A 27223-nucleotide genomic window follows, 5' to 3' on the forward strand; every position below is an offset into this window, starting at 1 on the left:
TCCATTCCAGGATCCGTGCTCTTTGACCAACTGTAAATCAGTGAAGATCACAAGCTTGGGGAGGGCAGGAGGTGGAGAGGGGGGAAGGAGAGGGCAGGGGTAGGGGAGAGAGGGCAGGGGTAGGGGAAAGAGGGTAGGGGGTGGGGGAGAGGGCAGAGGGTTGTGGGGGAGAGGGCAGGGATTGTGGGGAGAGGGCAGAGGGTTGGGGGAGAGAGGGTAGGGGTTGTGGGGAGAGGGCAGGGGTTGTGGGGAGAGGGCAGAGGGTTGTGGGGGAGAGGGCAGGGGTTGTGGGGAGAGGGCAGAGGGTTGGGGGGAGAGGGCAGGGGTTGGGGGGAGAGGGCAGGGGTTGGGGGAGAGGGCAGGGGTTGGGGGGAGAGGGCAGGGGTTGTGGGGGGAGGGCAGAGGGTTGGAGCGAGAGGGCAGGGGCAGGGGAAGAAGAAAGGAGACAAGGGGCACTATCAGGATCTCACTTGAGCCACCACATAATTTTTGTAAGAAAACATTCATCTTTATTTTTTAATCTAAACCATTATTTAATGATATCATCTTTTAGCATACTCAGATGGGTTGACATTCGATGTGGACAGCAAGCTTGCTCACAGCTCACAGATCAACAACAGCAGGCGGCTCCAGGCAGCCATCGGGGAGAGTGCAGCAAGCTTCCCTTACTGTGGTGGGAGTGGGAGTTCCAGTAACCTCTGGATGTTTTTGGTAAAGATAAGAAAAAGCTACTGCAGTGAAGACACAGGTCACCTTCAGGCTTTAAAGACTGGCTGCCAGGGGCCACAATGACATAGTAATCCAGGAGCCAAAAAAAAAAAAAAAAAAAACAACAAAAAAAAACCACCCCAAACACTGGAAAGAAATGGGAGCGTCAAAATATTCAAAAATTATTGTAGACAGATACTTGGCATACTATGATTTGACAGGTTTACAGTGACCAATGTAACAGCAAAGACAGATAGTATTATTTATACCTTTAGAAGACAGATTTTCAAGTCACAGTAGTAAGTCCTGTGAGAGCTCCTGAGACAAGTTACCCTATGCCCTGCACCCTTGCTATTCCAGTGAGAAACACAGAACAGAAAGTGGCTTCTAGAAGATTCAGGAGGTCCTTGAAAAGTGACAAACTGTATGTTATTAAATGACAAAACATAGTTAGAGGCTTTATTTAAAAATCTCTCACTGTTCATTATCAAAGTTACAAGATTGTTTGCATACCAATAGACTGACTGTAAACAGGAAATTCTCATTAAGGAAAGATGGGTTTACTGTAATTTGATCTTTTACAAAAAATTACTGCAAGTTATTAATAACAGAATTTCTCTTTTACTTTCTTAAGTCTAATTCTATTGAAAATTCAACCAATGTTTCCATTCTCCTGCCTAAGGTTCAACCATGGTCACCTTAGGAAATACCCACTTATTTGTTAATCAGAAATACAAACTGTGGCACATTTCCATTTTGTTTTTCATTGAGCAAAGGCTTCGGCAGCATTGCATTTCACGAGAAGAGGAGGCTGCAGTGGTCCGGTCTGTCTCAGCTGAGGTTTCCTGACAGCAGCGGAGCAGAGTGCTGGTGCACACTCAGCCCTGCCTGCCTGGGTGCCCTATCTGTCATGGAATCTTCTCCTCCTTGGCTCGCCTCAGCCCGGTTTCTGTTGCCTCCACTGAGCCTGACTGAAGCAAGGGTGTCGTCACGCTCTGGTGTCCTGACTCAGGTGGTTCCATCCAGCGCGGAGGGAGGCCGAGCTCTTCAGTCTGTCGGCTGGGGGACGACGCTGATGTGAAGAAAGTTATCTGGGTAGCTCAGATGCTCACTCAGCCACTGTAGAGGCGTCTCCAGCATCGGCTCGATCCCGTGAATCATCACTTGGCTCTTCTTCTCTCCATCTGTTCCAAGAAAGAAAGCCAATAGTAATCAATAGAAAAGAAAACCACAGAGAAGATGAGGCAGTGCCTTTTCAGATTCCTTAGTGAATTAAATGGATTGCAAACTTGTTTTATCCCCTCAACAGGAAATGAAGACAAGGAGAAAGTTTAAATGTTGCAAAATGTCTCATCCTAACAGAAACCTGAGGGCTGCAGTGAATTCTGATAAAAATTCTGTTGCTCTGCGAAAGTATTTGTTCTTTCTTAATTACTGTGCTTGCCTGAGATTGACGTTAGTGAAACCATCCTGGAGTAAACAGCAGAGTGAACCCACTGACCAAAATACTCTAGGTACACAGTTAAACCACCACAGAAGGCTGTTAAAACGGCAGTGCTGTGGAAGACCACACAACACACCCTAAAAACAAACAGCAGAAGTGATCCAGAATCAGACCAGGATTTGGGAGGATGTTTAACAGCTGGGAGCTTTGCTGATTCTCTGAAATGTGCTCGAGTCTTTCCCAAAGTGTTGAAAGTAATAATAATAATAATAATAATAAAAGACAATTAAAGCTGTGATCACAGAGAACCAATAATGTGACTTAAAGATTCTACATTAAGAGTCACAAAACCTGACTGGTTTTGGCTAATATTTGCTTGCTAATTAAAATAGCACTATAGGGGCCACTGCAGGGCTCAGCAGAGAAAAGGAAGTGCTGGCAAGCCAGATGGCCTTGAGTTTGATCCATTACACCCACATGGTAGAAGGAGAGAACGTAGTCCCAAGTTGTCTTCTGACCTCCATACTCATATCAAGAAATGTGGGCAACCACCTGTACACTAAAATGAATTCACATATAATAAAAATTTAAAGGATGCTGCAATTTATGCCTTTAAATTCAAATTTTATTAACAATTAAAAAAGCAAAACAAAACCCCTAATATAAAGAATACCCCTCCAAATACCCCCCCACCAACCAAACAAAAATTAATCAAAAAAGAAAAGGAAGAACTATTTGTTACCCCACAGTACAACTCTTTAACAGTGTCTTCAAAATATAATGGCAACCCTCAACATCCTGGGAACAAAACACAACAACCAGGCAAAATTCTCTGCTGGACAGGAACCCTACAGCTGCTGGTGGCGTTTCTGCTTTGCTCCAAGTACCAAGTACCCTTCACTGCTCTAAGGGCTGGGACAGCCTGGCTGCCACATGAAAGCAGAACCTTTAAAGAAATAGCCTTCCAACACGGGGGGGGGGGGGGGGGGGAGAGCAGGGAGAGAGCAACAGAAGACACGGAAATACCACAGTCAAAAGAGAACTTGCAAATTATAAACCTGGTAAACATGCTACCAGCTACCAACTTCAAACATGACCAAACCAAGCCTCCCCTTATCCCTGGTACAGACCACTGTCTTAGGACCCTGAACCTAACAATGAATGGCCCCCCTTGCTTTCCTTTCCCTAAGCCATCTTAAACAAACAAACAAACAAAACCAAACAAAAACCCTTCTACTTCTATTACTTAGTTACTGTATGTATCTGAGTCTGATGGGTATGTGTGGTGAGCAGACTGTCCAGAGGCCAGATGAGGAGGTTGGATCTTCTGGGCCTGGATTACAGGCAATTGTGAGCTGCCCTCCATGGGTGCGGGGATGCAACCTGGGGTCCTCTACAGGAGCAGCACACATCTAAAGGCTGAGCCATCCATCTCTCCAGTCCTCTAGCCAGCTTTATTGCATCTATGCAGACATTTTTATTATGCAGCTATAGTCATAGCATTAATACAATGGATGGCTTCAGAATGCTGGTCAGAAGCATCTACAGACAGAAGATGAAGCTGTACACAGAGCACAGACGACTGCACCTCCAATCTCTGGGAAGACTTAAGAGCCAGGGTTAAGATGGACGAACACACATTCTCTAGAGTGATTCATCTCTCTAAGTTCTATATTGCCATGGTTTTACTGTATTAAAATCTTTCTTAGAATATCTGAAAACATTTCCAGTATGGTTCTCTTAATATTCTTATTATATATTTCTTTGAGCTATTTTAATACTCAGAATTTCCTCCTACTTAGAACTGAGTCAAAAACCGAAAGCGTGGTGAGAGTAAAAGTTCCTTCTGTGTACAGTTCTCAAGCCAGTCACCCTTTCTGAGAGAGTAAAAACTAACAAGTCACTCCTCATTCTCAACAGAGGTCCCGAGACCATTAAACAGCAGAGTGAATTCACTCGAGTGTGCCCCATCTGCTGCTGCACATGTGCCTTGTCAGGCAGGTGACCAGACCCCGTAAAGCAGACGGGGTCCCTTATGCAAGACAGAGAACACCAGGAACACTCTAACTACATCAAACTTGGCTCGTTGTGCCACCGTGTACTGGGCAGGAAAGTTCTGGTTCTCCAGCTTGCAAACTGGGGTCACTCAACTCTTGCATGACTTTGTTCTAAACTTGGCCACCTAAGTTGGGCCTACCTGTGCTATACTCTCTTCAGAACAACTGAAGATGTGAGCTAAGGCCTGGCATGGTGGCCTTGTTTGCAATCTGAGCACATGGGAGGCAGAGTCTAGAGAACGACTCTCACAATAACTGAAAACACTTCCAGTACATGGTTCTCTCAATATTCTTACTCTATAGACTAAGACCCCATCTCAGAACAAAGGAAAAGCAAGCAAGGACATGGCGGTGATGTGAAACACTGTCACAGCACGCATCGGCCCAACACTTCCTCAGCATTTCTTCTTGGCTTTGCGTTCCAACTTCTCTCCAAAAGTCAGCTAAGCACAGGACTCTTGGGATAGGGCAGGACTTCCCTGGCAACTGTAGGCAAAGCTCCTGTTCATGGGTGTCCTACAGCTAGCATGGTACTGGCACACTGTGATTATGCAATGCAGTTTTACAGCTGCAGGTGGGGTGGGCTGGCAGAACATCTTCAGAACAGGGTCTGATGGCCACCCCTGCCATCAGACAGTGTGACTGCGGAACTGCGGGAGCTAGTGACGTAAAGGTTAAAGACAGCTCCAGATGGATACAAAGCGCACATGTTCTCACCTTATTTTAAGCTTTCATAAATAACAAGAAAGCATGGCTGGGTATTTGTCAATTGCCTACACTAACAAAAGGAGGCCCGATGGATTAATTTATACTTCCCCCTAACAGAAAGGAAGCGCTCAATGAGCTCACTACACTAAACGTGTTTGGCAGCCATGCCTGTTTCTCAATGAGACTCGAGGATTCACACTTGAAGTCTTGACTGAGGACCAACCGCATGCACTGCACACCTCTCCCACTTGGGATTTGGCCTTTTGTTGTCAGATGACTAAACCAGGGCCGGCAAGGCAAGCACTACCATCAAAGCTTTACCCCAGACCCCACTGGAGTTTCTGAAACAGTGTGTGGAGGTGCCTGGTCACTGCCCTCTGGGGCTGCCCACACTGGTGACTACTGAGAGGTCTCCCAAGACCAGTCTCATTAGCTTCCCAGCATGGAGCTGGGGAGGGGCCCCAGGCCACACAGCTCCCTGACATTAGGTGACATTCTCACTGCCTTGCCACTGGCTCACCAAGCTAGACTATCTGAGATGAGCAGAAGGCAGAAGGCAGTTGTCTCTCCAGGAAAAGCTCACCCAGTAGAAGCTATAAACTAGGCAAGCATTTAAGACAGTAATCAAGAGAAGCAGCTGTGATCAGTCACACGTCACTTCTGCAGGGAACTCTGATTCTGCCATAACTTTCCATTTGTGATGTGAATTTTCTAAAAAGAATATACATTTACAGAACTATAGTACAGTTAGCAAAATTTAAAAATAAATCAGACTATTAAGTAGTTTATAGTCAAATTTATCAACAGTCCCAATATTCCTGTCCCCAGTCTGGAGCTTGGTCCAGTTCAGTCTCAGGCTGAGCTACTTTTAGACAATGTCCATGTACAAACCATTTATGAAGACCAGTCATTTCCCATAGTTCTGAGGCCAAGCTGAAGACCGAGATACCAGAGTGGTAGGCAAGAGAGAAGGCCACAGCCTCAGCCCTTCCAAAGGCTCTGACCCCAGCAATGCTGCAGGGTGAACCTTCCAGGTCAGGGTTCTGGGACATGTTAAACACAGGAAGGGTTCGCCTGTGGCACCGAGGTTTCATGCTCCAATCTCCTTCATGTATGAGGGTTTAGACTTCCAGTTCTGGAAAGTACACATACAGGATTATGTGTCTACACAGTAAAGCCCAGTATACTTTAAAGTGAATACTGTTAGTATGGTTGTATTTTAAGGAAAATATATTCACAGTCTACAAAGACCACCCTAAGGCTCAGGACTGGTTCTGTTCTTATAACAGGGGCCTGGGTTTGGTTCCCAGCATGGTGTACATAGCACTCTCTACCTTGCAAATACATACACAGATTAAAAACAAAACTGAACTCTGTGTGTGTGTGTGTGTGTGTGTGTGTGTGTGTGTGTAATGTTTTGGCTCTGTGAAAATGGTAAAAAAAAAAAAAAACCCACAGAAACAAACAAAAAGAGGAAAAATCCTATTGGTTACGTTGCTCATGGAAAGTCCAGGTGTACATAAGAACTGTCACCAGTGTGCAGATATATGTATAACAAGTATAAATGCACACAGTAATAGAAGTCGGACATAAGGAGAAAGGCCCATCAAGCAGACAGGTGCTGCTAACAGACACTCTAGGAGTTCAGACCCTTGAATTCCCACCCTGGGAATGGACAATCAACCTCATTCCTTTGAGATTTCCTTATATAGAAAGTGAAGGTTTCATACATGGTCACAGCTCACAAGCTGATCCACCACCAGCAGCATGAGGAAGGTTAACAGAAGACAAACCCACAGGCTGGCTGGTCCCTCTGCCGTCCTTCTCACGGAACCTCAGCGACGCCTATGCTCAGACGTGCACCACAAGATGTGGTGTCAAGAGAAGCCATCACAACCTGTCTTGGCATTTCCTGAGGCGGCTAGGTTGGTGACGCAGTTGGACGCTGACGTATGACTGAGATGAAGTCCAAATCCTGTCTGGTGCTCGGAACCCACAGGCTGCAAACCTCTGCTCTACAATTTCTAGGATTTTCTGCTGTAGGATTTCCTAGCAGACCTCCCAGTTCTAGCCAGGAGCCCACTTTCTGACACCACAACAGCAAAGTCTTTCCTTCAGATGTCAGCCATCAACATTTACTAGCTTTGAATCCTTAACTGAATGAATCTCCAGCTCCTCATCTCAGAGAGCAAATCAAGACTCATCTCTAGGGCTCCTTGAAGAATACAGGAAGAATGTAAGAAGTAAGCCCAGTTGAACCTGCAAAAGGGCTTGGACACAGCTGGTATTCAACGAGGTTAGTTCATTCTCCACCCTTCCTCGGGTATGAGAATGCTATAGAGAGAAGGAGACTGAGTATAGTTCATGCAGTAGAGGTCGCTCAGTGCGCACAATGCCTTAGGTGTGATCTCTAGTACCACCCAAGTTGGCTGTAGTGGCACACGCTCACAATCCCAGCAATTCAGGGGGTAGAAACAAAAGAACCAGACTTTAAGGTTACACAGAAAATTCTAGCTCAGGCAGGGCTACAGAAGACCATGAGGGTGGGGGGAGTTAGTGGGAGAGCAGGGTAAGAAAGGGGGTCAGGAGAAGGGGAGAAATATGCTCTTCAGAATGGTAAGACATTAATTATTTTGGCACTAGATACCCACCAAGATATGTAAAATAATATGGACTTAATTATGTGACTGGCAACCAAGAGGTTATAAGAACTTAGCCTCTAATTATTCGGTGGTACTGTACAAAAGGGGGGAGGGGCAACAAAATCCCAGACTCAGTATTATACAAACTAAATGACATTCAAAAAAATTCAAAAGCCATAAAATATAAAAATCCAGTGAAATACCTCACCTAAAAGTCAAGGGAGTCCTAACATATTGTTTAAAAGACTTTAAGATTCTTTTTAAGAAGATTAAAACAAAACAAAACCCCCAAAACCAACAACACAGGGGAAGTGGTGGTACCTCCCTTTAAACCCAGTAATTGGATTGATGAGTTCAAGACCAGCTTGGTCTACAGAGCTACAACATAGAGAAAGCCTGTCTCAAAAAACAAACAAACACCCTCCAACCCCCAGCAAGAAACCCAAACCAAACAAAAGCAACAAACAAACCAAGACAACCCCCTCCCACCCCAATCCACACAACAAAACCCACTTAAAGAGAAACAACAAATTAGGAACAACGCTGCTCTTGTCTTCTCTTTACCCTGCTTCCTGAGCGATCACCCTGTGATCACTGGCCTGCTGGAGACAGAGTGCCCAGGTCCAGGCAGATATAACAAGCAGCATAGTAGGATCTTTAGAACAGGCTGCCTATGCTTCTAAGGACATCGTGCAGTTTCTTTCTGATGCAATTGGAATCTTAGTTTTAAAAGGATGCTAGAGGAAGGGATGAAAAGGAACACAGTCTTTAGTAAGAAGTTTCAATTGAACCAGTCTCTTTGGAGGTTCACACCTCTAACTACGGAGGAACAGAGAGCTCAGACCAAGTGGACTGACATCCAACTTAACTACTGCAGCTTCAGGGTTACTTTATGATTCAAGAACAAAGTTTGTTAAAAATAATTTAATAATTCTAAGAAAGTCTTAAGACCAATAAGGAGACAAGCTTTTTGATTAGCACTAACTAGTCTGAACAATTTTTATCTAATCTGACAAATTCCTCAGATATATTCATGAGCAAAACTCGGACTAAAGCCACTGACACGAGACAGCACAGGCTGAAAACTGAAGCATATACATCACGCTCCGACTCGGCCTCGGTGGCAATAGTCAGTGAGGTCAGGTCAGGGGGGTTAAAGCAAGCCAGGATATGGCCAAAGGAATACATCAAACACGATTTTAAAAGGGCAATTAATCTTACAGAGAAGTGCTTCCTGGGGAATGAGACCTTCATCTTAAGAGCACACTACTCACTGCAGCGTAAAAGTGAGCATGCCTGAGCTCTGGGCTTTTATCCCGTGATCACAAACAGAAGGCGAGTGCTGTTTATCAGAGAGCTACAAGCCTTTTACGGCACTCCATTAACATCTTCCGGGTCTATGCTCACTCAGTGCCAGTTACAAGGAGCCATTCACAGCCCATGTTTCCCTTTTCCGTGTACAAACTATCTAGTATATATAGTATTTTATTTCTAAAATACTTTCAGAGCCTTAGCTCTTTAGATGGTATCATCAACTTCTAAGCACGTGCATTGGCTTGACTTTTGCTTATAGCCATTATATTTCTTAGTGAGAAGAACATAAACCAAGATTAAAAATTAAAACCATATACTTAGCCATAATAGAAAATGTAGCGACAGTTCAGACGACTTAAACAAACTGATTAAGAGCCTCATGACCATACATTTTAAAAAGGTAAAAGTTAAACATTAAGTCTTGTTTACCTAAAAATATATATATATATACAATTAAAAAAACTGGGGGTTTTAAAATATTTTCTTTAAATAAAAATGTTTTTGCTGTTTGTGCATTATATGTGTACACGTGCATGTGCCACGGGACACGCGTAGCAGGCAGAGAGTAATTGTAGAATGACTTCTCTTTGCACTTTGGGTTCTGAACTCGTATCACCAGGCATCTTTTCCGGCTGAGCCTTTTCCTCACCCTCAAGACACTACTGTTGTGTTCGCAGAAAATGATCAAGTAGCTTTGAGCTTACTGTTGACAGAACAGCTGCACCAAGTGACAAGGCTGAGGAACACAGACCTCAGAACACAAAAGTGTGCGCACATGTAACTTCATTTCCTAGTGCCAGCAACAGAGTTAAGTGTCGCACAACCTATGCTTTCTACTTCTGGAAAAGCCAGGTTAACTCATTTAGCTTCTTGAGATTAAAATAAAAAAATAATTACGGAAGGGAAATCAGAGGCATCTTTTGTTGGATCCAGCAACACATCATCTCCATTAGTAGAGACAGAAAATAATCATTTTAGTTCTTCGATTATAGAAAAGACTTCTATCAATGGATGTAGATCTGAAGAGATTCTGTGTCAGCAAGATTAGTCAGCAGTGCCTGTATACTGGACAAACCGTGAGGACACAGAGAGAGGAAAACAGTCAAGACTCATTTATATTTACAGTTCGCAACAAATTTAATAAACTATAATTCCCAAGTGTAGGCTGAACCTTATCAGGGATGATAGTAGATCTTTGCTCACAAAGAACCAACATTTAAAATGCTTTTAGACTTCCCACTGTAGACAGTGTTTCTTCCATAAAACATAAATGCAATCAAGAACAGAGAACAATAAAAACCAGGCTGGGAAGAAAGTAAAAAGAAGGGCTCCCACTACAGGGAGCCCCACTGCTGTGTGGATCACTACCGTGGTCCTGAACGGCAAACACTCCATCAGTGCCAACGGTATCTACAACCTACTTCTGCGCCTACACTTTCAGCAAGTTCTATGATGACAATCAAGCCTGCTATGGCGTCTGAAATGACTGTGGCACTGTAGTCAATCTTGCTTCTCTTTCCTCCCGAGATCACACTTCTGACATGTCTAATCCCATCCAGAAACTAGTTTCTACAGAAGTCAATCATGGAAGGTTTACCATAAGTGAAGTATTTATAATTGGCCTAAGTTTCCCGTAAAATTTTGTTTGTAAAAATATATTAGCCAATCTATACAAAAGAAATACCAGGCTAACTGAAAACCTTAGAAAACTATAAGAGGCTAAAGTTTCACATGGGAAATGTTGTCTTACATTCTACAGAATGCAACAGGAAACTTACTTATTTCATAAACTCAGACACCTAGATCAGTTAAAATTTTAATGATTGTCCAATTCAAATGGTAGGAGGACACAGAGAGACCTTAGTTCAGTGTGTGATGAGACAGGGACTAGAGTTACAAAGTCCTTACCTCATCCTTCCACACTATCCCATGGGGTCGGGGCTGCAGTTTGGAAGTGTGCTCACATTCACAAGCTCCCTCCTGTGGGAGCAGTGGCTCAGAGACCATGTGACCGCTGCAGCGAGAGCTCATGCTCTCAGACAGCAGTAGGGAAGCCAATCCTGTCCAACACCTGAAGGATCTGCCTCCAGGGTCTGTGTTCCTACCCCAGCTGCTGTGTGTAAAATCAACCTCCATATGGAGAATCACTATACAGAAACCATGTAGAACAAATACCAACTCCCTAAAGTTCTATTTTTGTGAACTTGTGTGGTCTTCTCATAAAGCATATTAAACATAAGATAGCTGCCAGGCATGCTGGGACACATGGCCAACCTCAGCGTTTGCAAGGCAGACGGAGCTGAAGGAGTTCCAGACTAGCCTGGTCTACACAGCAAGTTGCAGAGGGTCAATGAACAGTAAGACTATGACACACACAGACACACACATGCACACGCACAGGACCTGGACAAAGGAAGTAACTTTGAAGTTGGATCACCTAAGTTGGATATTCCAAGTCCCCAGCCTCAGTTTCACCCAGCTCCACAGTGCCTACACTGTTTCTGAGCTTACTGTCAATTTCAGGCACATCAAAAGCCAAGACACGCAGTCTCTCAGCAAACAGAGTGGGCAGGAGCCTTCCGGCTACACGGCACACACAGGCAGATGGTGAGGGTTTCACAGTGGCACATGTGTGGCCTGAGCCCTGTCCTTTTCCAGCTGTCTGCCTCTGCACGTCTCCATTGACACTCCATCTTTACTCTTGTCTCACTATCCACAGCACATCCTCAGTGTGGGTCACCCCACAGCTGTACAACTTCCTGCCCATTCTGCCTGGACCAACACTTTCTTCAGAGAACACCACAGTGTATCTTTCCTATCGCAGAGTAACAAGACAACATATACAACCCTGAGAAAGTGAATGACTGAGATAAACTTTATGCCATTATATGGAACCCGGAGATCAAACAGTGGTCAAGGAAGGGTATCAAGGAGTAAGGAGTGCACAGGCCACTGGGAGGAACTGGGCAGGGAAAACAGAGCTTGCTGAACTATTCACCTCTCAGGAGAGCTGGAGGACACGAGGACTAAGCTGCCATGGACCACGTCTTTCTTTACACCTTGCTGTTTGTGCAATACTAAACATAAAACCATGAGAAAATAGTCCAACACAGATAATGAATCAATGAAAGATTGAAGGGAATTTCTAAAAACAAGAATGAAGGTTTGTCAGTCTAGACAGGAAGCCGTTGAAGCAAGCCCTTAAACACTGTGACAGGCATGCCGAAGTGTGCCTCTTCACAGCTGAGAGCTTCCGGCACGTGGGGCAGGGGAACACACGCAGAGGCTTATCTTTAAGAGGCTGGCCACTAAGAGTCTGACCTGGCTCCAGTGAATGTATGGACAACCTCAATTGGACTGCGCACATTTTTTCCTTCTTTTTTGGGGGGAGGGAACAAGACTGGTGATGGTAGGTAGACCTGGAAGGACCAGGGAAGTGAGTGTGATAGACGTGCAGTGTGTAAAATTCCCAAATAAAAATAGTATGTTGAAAAAGAAAAAGAATACAGGCTTTGTTACACTATGTAGCTTACTATGTTTTTATAATTATATTAGAATATTGGGAAATAAAGTATGATTCAACAAAGTTTATAGGCATTTTATATTTTAAATAAAAATTAAGCACATGGTTTTTAACTTTTTAAATCTAGCATTTAGTTTACTTATTATGTGTGTTAGAAGACAACTTTCAGGAGCTAGTTCCTGCCTTCCATCAAGTGGCTCCCAGGGCCTGGACTCGGGTTGGATGTTGACAGCGGGTGCCCAGCCATCCCTGAGCCCGTGGCTGGCCTGCTTCCTGACAATGCCATCGTAGTACACTGACAGAGGAAGGTGTGTGACTTTGGGCCTGGTGCAGAGGAGTAGATCTCTGAGTCATTTTAACTCCACTGAAGCCACAGATGCCATATACCTGTGCTCACCTTTGGTCTCTTCTTTCCCTCTTGGCTAATTCCCCTAACCACTTACAGATAGATCAGAAGGAAAAGAACACAGAGAAGCTCACTGCAATACTCCAGGGACCCCAGCCTTGCTGCCATAATATAGCACATTCTACTGTCATGATGACATAAGACATATTCCTCCACGCTCCCATCACTTCTCACAGGGAGGAGCAGGACATGGTGCCACATGGGTTCTTTGAGTACTTTCTCTTTTTATCATGTGATGACAGCTAGTTCTTATCCAGACACACCCAAGTTTCAAGTCTTTCACTTTCAGCTTGAGTGCAGGTATATCAGAGTGCTGACCACTCTGACAGTGAGCCTGTGTCCTGAGCTGCACAGAGCAGCTCTTCGCTCAGAGACTTGAAGCTTCTGATTACTCTCCACAGATTTTAAATGATATTTTTCTAAAAATAAATATGAAATGAAAAGAGGCAAAGACAAAAGTTTCTCAAAGAAAAAGACCGAGTTGAGGATGTGTCCAATTTCACGGTATGAAACTTACCACTGCGTATGGGCACTATCCACGGACTACCAATGAGACACAGGTCCTCCCAGACACCACAGCACTTGGCTGGCTGCTCTGGGTAGAAGCCTGCTATTCACTCACAACACCAGAGACAGTCTGAAGCACAGCTAGAGGTTAAAGGATTTCTGTTATTTTTATTTATTATATGGGTGTTGTGTCTGCATGTTATGTCTGTGCGTTTGATCCCCAGAGCCCACAGCAGTAGGAGACATTGTCTCCTGAAAGTTGTCCTCTGACCTAACATGCATTACGAGAACTGAAGGTCTCTGTGTGTGTGTGTGTCTGTCTGTATCTCTGTGTGTTTGTGTATGAATGAGAAAGAGAGAGAAGGAGAGAGGGAGAGAGGGAATGAGGGAGAGAGAGAGAAAAGAAGGAGGAAGAGGAAGAAGAGGAGGAGGAAGAGGAGGAAAAGGAGGAGGAAGAGGAAGAAGAGGACCAGATCAGCAGGCAAAGCTTGTGAAGACTACAGTTATTAACTTCATCCTTCGACTGAATAGCCAGGAGCTGTTGGAATGTTTAGGAATGTAAAGCCTGGGCTAACTGAACCCAAAGGCTCTACCTCCACAGTTTTCTACAAATGCAAAGGTGTTTCTGACCTCCCCCACTCCTCACTTGAAACCTTTCTCAACCACTCCTAACAGCCAGAAATGGGCAACCAGGAAATAGATGACCTCAAACAGCTAGTCAGTAAAAGAAATTAAAACTTCAAATCCTATTGATTGGATTAAAATGAAGCATTAAAGTTACTTTCAATAAACAAAGCACAAGTGTGCCTGCCCTGCAGCAAACACAGGCCACTCATTACTGACTTTGGAGACTGGGTTCAATGTGATGGTCTTACACTCAGTAACCAAGGATCCCACAGGCCATAGAAAGAAATATACCTAAAATGACTTATTTCTGGAAACAGATTATGGCTAAGCATGGTAGCACATGCCTGTAAGGCCAGTACCCGGGAAGCAGAGACAGGAGGATTGCAGTGGTCTATACAGTGAGCTGTAGGCCAGCTGAGAGCTAGTCACAGAGGGCTGTTTACAGAGAACATGTGCATGGGAACTGTAGGTCTTACCACAGCTAAAATGAGGCAATCAGCTTCTATCCCACAACCTGGGATGCAGTGAAGACACTCACAGGCCTGCCATCCTCTAACTAGTGCAGGAAGAATATTCATGAACCAACAAAGGTTTCCAATTTCTAAAACCCGAGTCGACAGGAGCTAGATACATGGGAAAATGCCACTGTGCCTCCAAACGGGACCCAAGGCAGAGAGACTGCTCTAAATTCCTTCATAGCAACTTTTGCTATTTTATAAGCACACAAATATATTATCTAGAAGACATTACAAAAAAGCCCTAAACATAACCCATTAAAAACTGAATCAGAATTAAAAACTCCATCAGAATGAAAACTATCATTCAGAAGATATTCTTCCAGAATATACAAATATTTCTCAAAACAGAGTATTAGGAAAGTAATAAGATGGGGGCCATTTCGTCCAAGGCACCTGGGAATGAAAATCAGGGCATGTGAACAGAAGTTGTGGGTCTGCAGCCCTCAGCTTACTCAGCACCCCAGATAACCTGTCTTCCTTACACAAATAAGCACAGTGGACAGCGTTTTCAGTAGGGAAATTCAAATGAGGGAAACAGCCAACACCCAGCCATCAGGATCAATATAAAACATGTCACTGGTGTGAAGAAACTGAAGCCTTCCTGCATCACGGGTGGAACTGTGAGCAGCCCAACACATTGTCTGGGAATCTACCTTGGAATATGAAAAGATGTTCCCAGAAAGATCCATGCCAATCAATGCTCACAGCTGAGCTAATCAGAGACATAAAATGGTGGAAGGATTTGCTGTGACATCTCACCTAAGCAGGAGTACTCCTCAACAAAAAGCTAGGCCGGGTGACAAGTCTACTTATCACATGATTCAATATATAAAGTAGTTTTTAAAAGGCAAATTATAGAGACAGAAAGTTGACCAACAGCTGCTTACGGCTAACAGTCAGCTACAAGTGTGTAGAAGAGAACATTCTAAATGGACAAACAATGTTCTATTCCAAGTTCTGACACCAGCTCTGTGAGTTTACTTTAAAAAGCTGCTGAGATATTAAACATGTTGAATGGCAGGAGGCCTTTAATGAAAGGCTTTAACATTATAAAACAGTAAGGTAGGGCTGTAACCAAGGCCGGACAAAAGCTTAGTGTCACTTCAAATTAGTTATCATAAATAATACCATTTGGGGTAAGCACAAAGAATTCAGGTATTCCAATGGTCAGTGAACACTTACCCTACTGTAGGGACAGAAGACTTTTAGGACACCATGAGATGCCCTGATATGCAGTCTAGGAGCTAAGGTAAGGCAGGTGAACCTCTAAAACCAAGAAATCTTGTCTATCTTCAGTAATTTTGTATGGTGGTCCATGCTCTGCTTTTTAACCCCTCCTGGTTTAGTCCTGTTTTCATGCCCACACTGGTTCTAATTCTATTTTTTAGGAAAACCATTTCCGTGGATTGTTCTCATGTCTAATGACTCCCTCCCTCCCTTCCCCCTCCCCTTCCTCCCTCCCCCCCCCCTCCTAGGTTTAAATGAGAAAGGCTGCCCAGTGTGTGAATGAAGATGTCCTACACAGCTGAAGATTCCTCTTACAAAAGGATCAGTAGTGAGCACTGCATTGAGTTGACGGGCAGTGACTGGGTGCAAAAGGCAGCAGGACACCTGCATACATGTCCATATGCATGTGTGTATACACACACGTGCTGTGCTCTCGGGTGGAAATCTGAAATGCCCACACTGACTTTAGCACTGACGTAAGAGCACACGTGGAAAACTCCACAGTTGACCGCACGTGACGGCTCACATAAAAATGTAAGCACACTAAAAATACCACGGAAATCACCTTTAGGCTGTGCATATAGGTAGGTGGATGTGTGTGTACAAATCTGATATTTAAGCTCACATTCTATCCCCCAAATAATTCATTACATGTATGCAAATATTTCAACTTCTGAAAGAAATTTGAAATACTTTTAGTGCCAAGCATCTCAAATATACGTTTATGTGTATTGATTTTCAAATATACAGATTCATTAGACAAATATACGTTTATGTGTACAGACTTTCAAATATACAGATTCATTAGAAACGTACTTACAAAGCCCTAGAGCACAAGAAGCATATTTTCTTTTGCCAGACAGAACTGACTTCTTGTTTTGTGACAAGTGCTATAAAACAAAAGATTTTCCCTTAAAAGGTAAGAAAAATTCTTGCTGAAATGTGCCAATGTAGAATACTCGTTTAACCTCAGTGCCCAAGGGCTTAGAAGAGAACACTGCAGCAGTGTGTCACAGTTGCTAAGTACCTTACCTTCGGGGGTGACTGCGGAAGGACAGACTTCTCTGAGGAGATCTCCAAGTGTATGCAGCTGTCCATCTGCGGCCACAGGACGGAACAGCTTCTGAATAAACGGCCGTTCAGTCGTGGTCTATCAGAGAAAGAAACACCCAAGAGAGTAAGTCTTTGTTGCTGCTGACTACAGACACATAGATCACAAACATGAAGCTGGCATTAGTGTCTCCTGATGTGGTGTAACCATAAATGCAGATAATAACTGGAGGGATCACTGATGTGAGACCACTGGGGGAAAGGGTTAACGTGATAAATACTGGTCAATCAAATTCATGCAAGTATGGAATATCAGACATCCTAAGTGATACAATACAACTACCAAATATAAAAATAATCCCTGGCTGGAGGGTTTTTAAGGGGCTAGAGATGCGACTTAATGGTTAAGAGTACTGGATGCTCTTGCAAGGGACCGGGGTTTGGGTCATAGCACCCACAGGGTGGCTCACAACCATCTGTCACTCTTGTTCTAGAGGATTACAGGGGAATTACCACCTTTTCTGGCATCCATGAGGACCAGGTATGCAAGTATTATACACGGGCAAAACATTCAGACACAATTTTTTTTTAACTTTTCAATCTTTAAAACGAAGCTTTTTAAATGAGTCTATTGTAAGAAAGTTAAGTAGGTCAACAGACATTTGGTAACAATGAATTCACATCAAGAGTCCAAGGTTTGATAGAAGTAAGGACTTCAGTGCCAGGTGTGGGATATCTCCCTGTGAGTTACTGGTCAAGAAGGCCCTGTAGACTACCCAAACAACACAGGGTACTGTCATTGCTCTTGGTTGCCCACCATAACTAGGTAGTAAGGCCATAATGCTAAAGACATCACACATTCTAGTTGCAGGACATAGAGAAATCAATTTGGAACTGACCTGGAAATTCCTCCCTGCTGGCTACCTTTCATAGTGCTGGAAGGTGCTACACAGGCCACTGGGGGAGAAAAACCATCAATAGCATTACCCAGTGGTGGTCCCTGCTGCAACACAAGATATGCTCAAGAGGTTGAAATATTGGCACTGACTTTTGTGGAGGTTTTTCTGGTTAGACCTGAGGTCTGCTCTGTAAACCTGGTCAGCACTCCCTGGCTGGGGAGGCCACCAGCCCTAGCGGAGAGTCCACTATGGTGGTTGTGCTAAATAGTTACCCTGTTACTGATTTCTTTATGCTTATATTTACACCTATGGATAAATGCTGCTTTAAACTGTGGTCAGAGAAGCTTTTTGCAGTAGGCAGTGATACAGAGACACATAACCTGTCCAAGCCTTGAGAATAAGTTACTGAGTGTCCCTAAATAAGGAATCTATTATCAACCCTCTTACTCCCAAGGCTCACAACTGAGAGAAGTATGTGTGTTAGGTTGGGGGTGGGGGTCAGAAAGAATTTAAGGGTCAATGCAGGAGTGTGGTGAAATACCGTCCTCTGGATGTGACGTGGAGGGTGCACTCATGAATGAACAGTCACGAGCCACAGCAGCCGTGGTTACCTGGACAAGTTCAAACCAGTCAACATTACACCAAGGATAGGGGAGGGAGGGGCTCAGTGATTCCCACCCAGAGCTGAGGAGTTACTGACAGGTGCTGGCTGGTCAAAGAGACTCATTATTCTTGAGTGTGTGGTTGATGGTAGGTTGTCCTGGCCTCAATAGACAGCCCCAGACCTATATGCAGACAGGCAGTGTTAACTGGACTGAGTTACTGAAGAAGAAGGAGAAAAAGAAGGAGGAGGAGGAGGAGGAGGAGGAGGAGGAGGAGGAGGAGGAAGAGTAGGAAAAAGGAAGAAAGGAGGAAGAGGGAGGAGGAGGAGAAAGAGAAACAGAAGGAGGAAGAGGAGGAGGAGGACAAAGAAGACACTGGGGGAAAGGGAAATCCTGGGCTTTTGGTTAAGTAGGATCAAGGTAACCTCATTCATATGAAATTGTTTAAGTATAAGGAAAAATATCTTTCAAAAACAAGCCCTGCCTCAAAATAAAAGAACCTTGATTGACTACTGCACTAAAAAGAACATTTCTCAGAAGAGTCTACTGTTAGAGTGAGTGGTGGGTTCACGGGGCAACAAGGCATCAGGATAGTCACTACCACATCAGGATGGTCACTACCACATCAGGATGGTCACTACCACATCAGGATGGTCACTACCACATCAGGATGGTCACTACCACATCAGGATGGTCACTACCACATCAGGATGGTTACTACCACATCAGGATGGTCACTACCACATCAACATCAGGATGGTCACTACCACATCAACATCAGGATGGTCACTACCACATCAACATCAGGATGGTCACTACCACATCAGGATGGTCACTACCACATCAGGATAGTCACCACAGCAGACTTTACTCCTCAGAGATGCATTCCTCTGCTCACTTTTAAGACTATGTTCTTTTCATCAGTGACCAGAGTATAGAAGCTCTGCACTCAAGTAGTCCAAGCTGGCTTGGAGCTTACTCACTCCCCTGCCTCCACTCTGCCTCATGAGTGCTGAGACTGCAGTGGTAACACCAGCTCATTTCTTTTCTGTGTTGTTAGAAGTCTGTGCCAAACACAAATTAAGAAATGAAAATTATTTCTTTTCACCTCAATTGTTAGTCCATTTTATGACTAATTTAATTTTAATTTAATTTAATTTTAAGCATCCTGGTATGAAAAAAAATCACAAAATGTCTAAGAATAAAAACATGCCTAATCTAAGAATATTACTTCAAATATCCACACAAAAAGATAAACCAAAATTTAACACACAGACACACATACACACACACACTCACATTTCAATCAGAGGAAGAAGTTTTTAGTCTTTTTGAAACAGCTAACGCTTTGAGAACTAACAACTAAAGCATGAGGAAAAACTATGTTAATGTGATCAGTTTAGGGGATATGCAGTAAGTGCTATAAACTGTTGTATGTGAACAACACAGCTGAGAATTTGTGGCAATAATAAAAATAAATTGTGCAAAACAATAGCTCAGCAACATATCAGAAATAATTTGGCTTCCTTCACTAACTGGCTGGCAGTTAAAATTTATTATTTCTTATTTACTTTTTATTTATAATTTATATTTTTATTTATAAATAAAAATTCATTATTTTTATTTATAAAGCTTACAGTTTAGAACACACATGTAAAAAAAAAAAACCCTATCATGTCTAGGTAACTGATCAACTACACAGAAATAATAAAGTTAGGGAAGCCCCAGAAGAAAAGAGATGAAAAGGGACTAGGGCAAGCACTTACCACCGCCACCACCCACTTAGGGCTGCCGGTCTTCCAGGTTGCCACCGGGCTTTTAAGACCTTTAGTAAGGGAAGTAATGGGAAGCAGGATGGGGACAGCCTAGGTAGGAGATAAAGTGAAGGCCACCGTGTAACAGGCTTTGGTGAGATGGCCTGGAGAGGCGGGGTGGGAAGGCAGTAATGTGGAGGGCAGAACTGCATTCCAACCAAGCAAGCAGAATGTACTAGCTGTGGCCGAAACCAGCAATGCCACAGTGAACTCTATGGGAACCCGTTCTCTCTCACTCATACCTGATTAGCAGCAGAAACGTGAGGTAGCTGAGGTACAAAAATTACTTAAAAACAACACGCTAAACAAAAAAAGCCAAATACTGATGGTTACATGTTAAAAAGGAAACTCTAGCTGGGCAGTGGTGGCGCACGCCTCTAATCCCAGCACTTGGGAGGCAGAGGCAGGTGGATTTCTGAGTTCGAGGCCAGCCTGGTCTACAGAGTGAGTTCCAGGACAGGCAGGGCTACACAGAGAAACCCTGTCTTGAAAAAAAAAACAAAAAACAAAAACAACAACAACAACAAAAAAACCCAAAAAAAGAAAAAAAGAAAAACACATGCCCTGTTATTTCTTAGTATAGCTCCTGTTTTCATGTTCCCAGGAACAGTAACAATAAAATCTTCCACAGTAACACACCTTAACTCAACACCATAAAATGTCGACCAAGACAGTTCTCCAAAGGGAAGTGCTGTTTCCATCGATCACAGAGAAAATGCAAAAGAAAAGGCTACCAAACACAGCTGAGGCCATCAGCCAATGCTCTATCACTGCTGATAGCACAACTCCAGCTCACTCCAGCAGATTTACTAGTCTCACCCTGGTAATTTAGAGATTAGAAAACACATGAACAGTGTAAGAGACCCTCTCACAAACTATGATCAAGTCTGAGTCTCAGGCATCTATGCCTGATTTTTAAGATATTGTCAAGAGTATAGACTCTGATGTAATAAAGAACCAGAACTATGGATACAATGACACAACTTCTCCAAAGTAACTACATTACAAACATACAAGGCTATGTACAGATAAAACATTCCACTCTGCAGAGAAGCTCAAGTAGGAAGGAAGACAATTCAAAATAGCTTCAGGAAGTACCTGAAACTGACCAGATTCACTAGGCCTCTCTTGCCACAGTAAATACAAGCAAAGAGTCCCTCTGCTGAGCTACAAGGACTATCAGACAAGCTGAGGGTGCAAAGAGGACTCTCAGATTAGAGCAGCTACCTGGAAGGAGTTTAGACTAACTGAGGCACTTGGAAAGGACACTCTGCAACCTGTTGAGCTGTCTGCAGGAGGTACGGTGTGTCCCAGGTTCCTAGCTTTTGTGAGCTGCCATTCGTGCTAGGCAGGCATTGGTGATATAGATATCTTTGAGCCATTTCTGCTCAGTGAGTAGCCTTTCACCCGTACTCTTGTAAGTAACCCAATAAATTTACTGGTTCATGAACTTGGACTTTGGTGGTGTTTGCTAATTAAATCCCTATCTGGGGTGAATAGACCTGTGTGTTGTTGTGTCTTCCCAGGAAAAATTCTGTCATATGACAATAATGCTCAAGAGAACAAAACTTAAAAACAGCTTTAATTCAAAGGAAAGACAAGACAGTGTTTTAGAGAGACTTCTACTTAAGACTTTGATTAGGCATAACCTAATGATGACAGGGGCTGACTTATTAAAGACTGGGCAGAATTTCCTAGCAGTAGTCCCCAAAGGTTCAACATCACTCAGACATTAGAATAACTATGCTTTAAATTAAAAATCCTTAAAAAATTAATAAAACCCAATTTTGTACAAATGATACTTTCCCAAAGTAAGAACCTGGACAACTGCTAGGTCACCAGATCATTTTGTTAGCAGTGAGTTTTTTTTCCCTACACCACTGAAAGACTGCCTAGTAAACCACAGCTACGTCCATTCATAATGGTAAGGGCATCTCACTGGTTGACATAAGGAGAATTGTGGAGGACAGTGATGTTTCCTCTTTTCAAAAATAGCGTAAAAGAGCATGTGTAGCAAAAGCGTGAGTGGGAGAGCAGGCAGAACACAGTCAGGCAGGACTGCGGCTGTGGCCTGGATCTCTAGCAGACTGTACCGGGACTCTTTATTAAAGACTAGTCCTGTAGCCATGAGGGCATCATTATGCTAGTTCATGGATACATGGACAGCACACATACAAGTGACTGTAATACAGTCATAAATGATAACAGAAACACAAGCTGGGTGTGTGAGGAAATACCATAAAGCCAGAACACAAAATTTCACTCTGAGGGCTCAGGTCGCACAGCTCAGTGATTAAGCACTTATGAGCAGGGCTGGGCCACGAGACTAAAGCAAATCAAACCCTGACTTCTCACCAATAAGAACAAAAATAGAGAAAAAAACCCCACCAAAACCAAACAAACAAAAACCCCCCAAACCCTAACAAGTTACATAAGGTTAAGTTCGAAGAGAGAAAGACACCCTAGCAGGTATAAAGTAAAAGCAGTAACTGCATAGTACATTGAATGTAAACGTTTAAAACATCATTTCAAAAGACGATGAAAACCAAGGAGAAATCCAGATGGCCTCAAGCTTCCAACTCATACAGAGCTCGATTGATTTCTTAATGAAGAAAGAGATAATCACATTTCAGCATCCATGGGAACCTGCAGTAACAGCACTTGTTAGAAGTTAGTGGATAACACACCCCAGCTAAGGGCCAGTGTACAGAGCTCAGCAGAAGGAACACATGTGATTGGGATTCCACAGCTATCAAAGCACTGTCTCTAAGAGACGTCCAACCCTGGGAGGCCATTTCTCAATCTGATATGCTGGGAAATGTTACCTAGGATTAATTATTATGATATAATAATGAGATAGACAATTCCTAAAATGAGACTGAACAATTCAGTATGTGGTAACAAAGGCTAATTCTTTTCCCTCCTAACTTTTAAAGCACTATTAAATAAAAGGAACAGTAGTTGTTACAGAACCAATTACAGAGAGAATCAAAAGTAATTAACAGTCTCCTTCAATTTCCTTTGATACTTTATTAATTCAAGTAAGTGCTCATGGCACAAAGTCAAAGAAAGAGCTGCACACAGGCGCACTGTCAGACTGTACCAGCAGTAACACAATGTGGGCTTCAAACTGTCACAGCACACGTGACTGCAGATAAATTCATGCATGTCAAATTTTGCATCACATGCTTTTCAGAGCCAGGTTCATATTTAAATTAGCTTAAGAATACACACAATTACAAGATGAATTCAATATAAATAACAAAGTGGTTTGAACAATGCTGAGGACTTTACAGTCAAGTCTCTGTGGGAGGTGAGTGGGGCCCAGGAAGAAGAGGGGGGGGGGGGCTCAAGCTTTTCATCCCTTATGGAGGCCAATGGAGACCTGAAAATGAGCATGTGAGCGGGCCAGCTAAAATACTCCGCAGCCCCCTCGCAATATTCCCAACGACACCAAGAAATAATAATTAGATTTGGAAAGCTGTCATTATTACAGCCAGGAACACTTAATCTCCAAAGCAGCAGAGTCTTAATTGAGACTGTGATTAAATGACAAGCATACATCCAAATACATCCTCACATCTGGCTTAAAGTTTGTTTTGTCTCAGTGAAATTATTATACTTGTAATTCTGTCTAGACAGTGCCAAATATATTTTGCCACATAATGGTTAAAGCAGATAGAGTTAACAGTTTGTGCACTCCTCACATCCTTTCACTATAAAATACATGGTACAGAGTAGCATGGCGGACTACTGAAGACAGGAATCTAGGAAGCTGAGCCTACTGATGAAAGACATGGCTGCTTGAAAAGACTTGCTTTACTGCTTGTGTGTACGTGCAGTGTATTTGTGTGTACACACAGGCCAGGCAGGCGCTGTCATCTAGTTTGTTTGTTTGTTTTTTTAAAAAAGCTTCTCCGCCTTATGTTTTACGTTTTAAATGTTTATTCATTTATTTTTATGTCTTTTGCCTGTATGCATGTCTGTGTACCATGTATATGTCTGGTTCCCATGGAGACCAGAAAAGGAAGGGCATTGGATCCCCTGAGCCTGGAGTTACAGATGGTTGTGAGCTGGCATGTGAGTGCTGGAAACAAACTCAGGACACCTCTGGAAGAGCAGCCAGTGCTCTTAACCACTGCGCCATCTCTCCAACCTCACCTTACACTTTGAGACAGGGCCTTTCACTGGCCCAAAGTCCCTGTTTCAGCTGGCCTAGCTGGCCAGTGACCTCAGGGGTACACGCAGTCACATGTGGCTTATGTGGGTGCTAGAGGTCTGAACTCAGGCTCTCTTATTTATGCATCACGTGCTAGGCTGGCTCCCTAGCCCCAGCTTCATTTTTTTAAGTGAAATTTTTAGTAGCATGACTATAGAAGAAGACTATAGAAGATAGTACTGTTAATAATTCTAGAAATATTTATCTCAATACACAAATATCACTCTCCAAAAGAATTCAGAATTATACTAAGAGAATTATAAAGTTTCATTCTACTTAATAACCTTAGCATTTTTGCTAATTGTCTTGAAAGCCACACTAAAAAGTTAGATGAATAAAAGAGTAATGTGACTAATTACTTATTTTCTTTTGAAAAGTCAAAGGGTAGTTTTGCATGAACTTTTTATCTTTACAGACATTAACATAAAATAAATTAGGAGCGTTTTCAATTTGTACAAATAAAGTAGCAAGAGGAAACGTACGAGTGAAAGCAGCCACGCTGATCTCAGAAGTAGGGCTGTTCTGAAAGTCAGTCAAATAGCTTCCCCAGGAGACAGGCTGTGTCTAAGCCCAGCCAAGAACCCGTGACTCCGCACAGAAGCAGAACAGCTTCCACGCCCACCTTCCATACATGCTCCACTAGTTTTACAGTGAGTGCTGAAGCATACCATATAGGAGTAGTATTATTTTTTGATGATGTACATAATTTTTCAGTGTAGCCCAATGAAGTATCAATAGACTATATGAAAATTGTTCACATTTTTGAAGCAGCAAATAGAAGTGATAATTCACAGACCTGATTGCTGATATAATATATAGGAGAGTAAGTTTAAAAATAAGCACTTGACTACTATGAAACACAAGAAAACTAATGAAGTAAAAGCACAGAACTCTTAGAAGAAAACCAAGGAAGAAGTCTGTGGTCTTGGATTAACAAGGATAGCTCACACTTTCTAAGTGATGACAACGTAAAAACATGAGAAACAACAAAGATTAAACTGAAGTTACCGAAACCTGAAGAGTGTGCGCTTCAGATGACAACATAAAAAGAAGATCCACAGAATAAGAGAATATATTTGCAAATCAGATGTCTGATAAGACTAGTACTTAGAATATATAAAGAATTCTCAAAACAATAGAGAGACAATCTCATTTAAAAATGATCAGAGGGGCTGGCAAGATGGCTTAAAAGGCTAAGGCGCTTGCTGTGCAATCCTAATGACCTGAGTTTGATACTCAGGCTCCGTGGAAGGTAAAGGAGAGACATGATTTCACAAAGTTGTTGGGGTTGGTCTTGTGCACTATGTATTCAGACAGATCTCTGAGCCCTGAGATCCGGTTCCAGTCCAGCCGCTAGCACTGTCCTGAGTATTGAACCATCTCCTGGATCAGTGTCGCATAAAGAATGCTCTCCAATTACCTATGATTGGTTAATAAGGAGCTGATCAGCCTATGGCTGGGCAGAGAAGGTGGAACTTCTGGTCCCTAGGAGAGGGTCCTAAAGGAGGAGAGAAAGGAAGAAAGGAGATGACCATGAGGCAGAGGGTCTAGGAAGAGTTGTGATGAACAGATGGCCAAGGCATTCGCCATGAGGACACACATGGAGCAGAACCCAGATTGAAGGTAAAGAACCATGTGGCTGGGAAGTAGATAGCTTAGAGGGTTAGAATACCTGAACATCTGCCCAATCACAATGCTTAACACTTGTGAGTAAACTTCATAGGTCTTTGTGTCAATTATTTGGGAGCTGCAATGGGAATATATGAGGCTAGCATGCTTGGATTACTGACAAAGTTTTCCTCTAACTTCCACACGGGCACTGTGTGATGTGTATTGACATATACATAATCACACACATATATATCATGTATAATATGCTGGGCTGAAAATGATAAAACTGAGCAAGCACTGGCAAGGATGCTGGTACTCTCATTCACGATGGGAAGGAATATGGTGAAGATGCTTTGGAAAATATACTAACAGTACTTCAAAACACTAAACAAATAATCAGCATATAGCCTGCCAACTGTACTCTTTAAATACCCACAGAAGAGAAATGAACTTAAGTGATAATGAAAAACTGCATTAATGCTCACTACAAGCAGACATGTCAGAACAGCCCCAAATGGAGACAATCCAAACACTTATCAATGGGCAGCAGCCGTACATGGGACCATACAAAGGCCCTCTGCCCCCAATTACTCTAGTTGAGTAACCATGATCTACAACAAGCACCGGCCTGGGACATAGGCAAGTGAAGACACCAGATACAAAGGACTGTGTATTATTACACCCTAGTTTCTTACAATGTCCAGAATGGGCAAAAAGCACAAAGACAGAAAATGGCTTAGTGGCTGTGGAAGTGGGGGGTGAGTGAGTGCTACTGGGCATGGGAACCTCCTCTTCGGGAGGTAAGAACTGAGACTTCTGTACAGTGACGGCTGCATGACTGTCGTGGTCTAAATGAGAGGCAGGCATGCTACTAGACTAACGACCACTAAAACTGCTGCATATTCAGGTGTAGTTAGGACAAGAAAGAGCCAGACACTGCTGCTGGCCACACACAGAGGCTTTTGCTTTAGTTTTCTTTTTAATTCTTACTCATACAACCTGATAGACCTCAAGCTTTGTGAGTTACTATGAGTTCCTTCAAAATAATTATATTAAAAAAAGGTCAATAGCAGCCAAACAAGGTTGAGAACTACTCTTTATCAGCTCAGAGCACTCACGTTTCCCCCAACAGAACAAGCAGCACAGCAATTCTCAATTAGGATGGAAGAAAACTTTGCCTGATTGCCAAAACTCATTTAATATTTTACGACCTGATAATTAAAAAGCAGCTGGAAAGGTTTCAAAGCACAAGATGTTAGCTTTCAGATGACCGCTTCCTAAATGCATGCTGCTAATAGGGTCACCATGAGTACATGTGCACCCACAGATGCCTGGTCCCCTGGAGCT

The 27223-nt window shown here is 43.1% G+C and overlaps 1 protein-coding gene across 3 annotated transcripts in view; it reads right to left on the bottom strand.

Annotated features, from left to right (window-relative positions):
- Window positions 1-1153: 1153 nt before the first annotated feature.
- Atg5 (autophagy related 5) overlaps window positions 1154-27223 on the bottom strand; it is a 90196-nt gene continuing 64126 nt past the window's right edge. Inside the window, exons 7-8 of one of the 3 annotated variants that reach the window (XM_034524879.2) lie at window positions 16714-16831; window positions 1154-1892 (exon numbers count right to left, since the gene is read on the bottom strand). In XM_034524879.2, coding sequence (XP_034380770.1) covers window positions 1756-1892; window positions 16714-16831 — 255 coding nt within the window. In that variant the 3' untranslated portion in view covers window positions 1154-1755. The remainder of the gene's footprint in view (window positions 1893-16713; window positions 16832-27223) is intronic. The other 2 variants (XM_076917156.1, XM_034524881.2) reach the window with 2 other exon arrangements.

Source organism: Arvicanthis niloticus, chromosome 20 (assembly GCF_011762505.2).
Source record: "Arvicanthis niloticus isolate mArvNil1 chromosome 20, mArvNil1.pat.X, whole genome shotgun sequence".
In the NCBI taxonomy this organism is placed as follows: Eukaryota; Metazoa; Chordata; class Mammalia; order Rodentia; family Muridae; genus Arvicanthis; species Arvicanthis niloticus.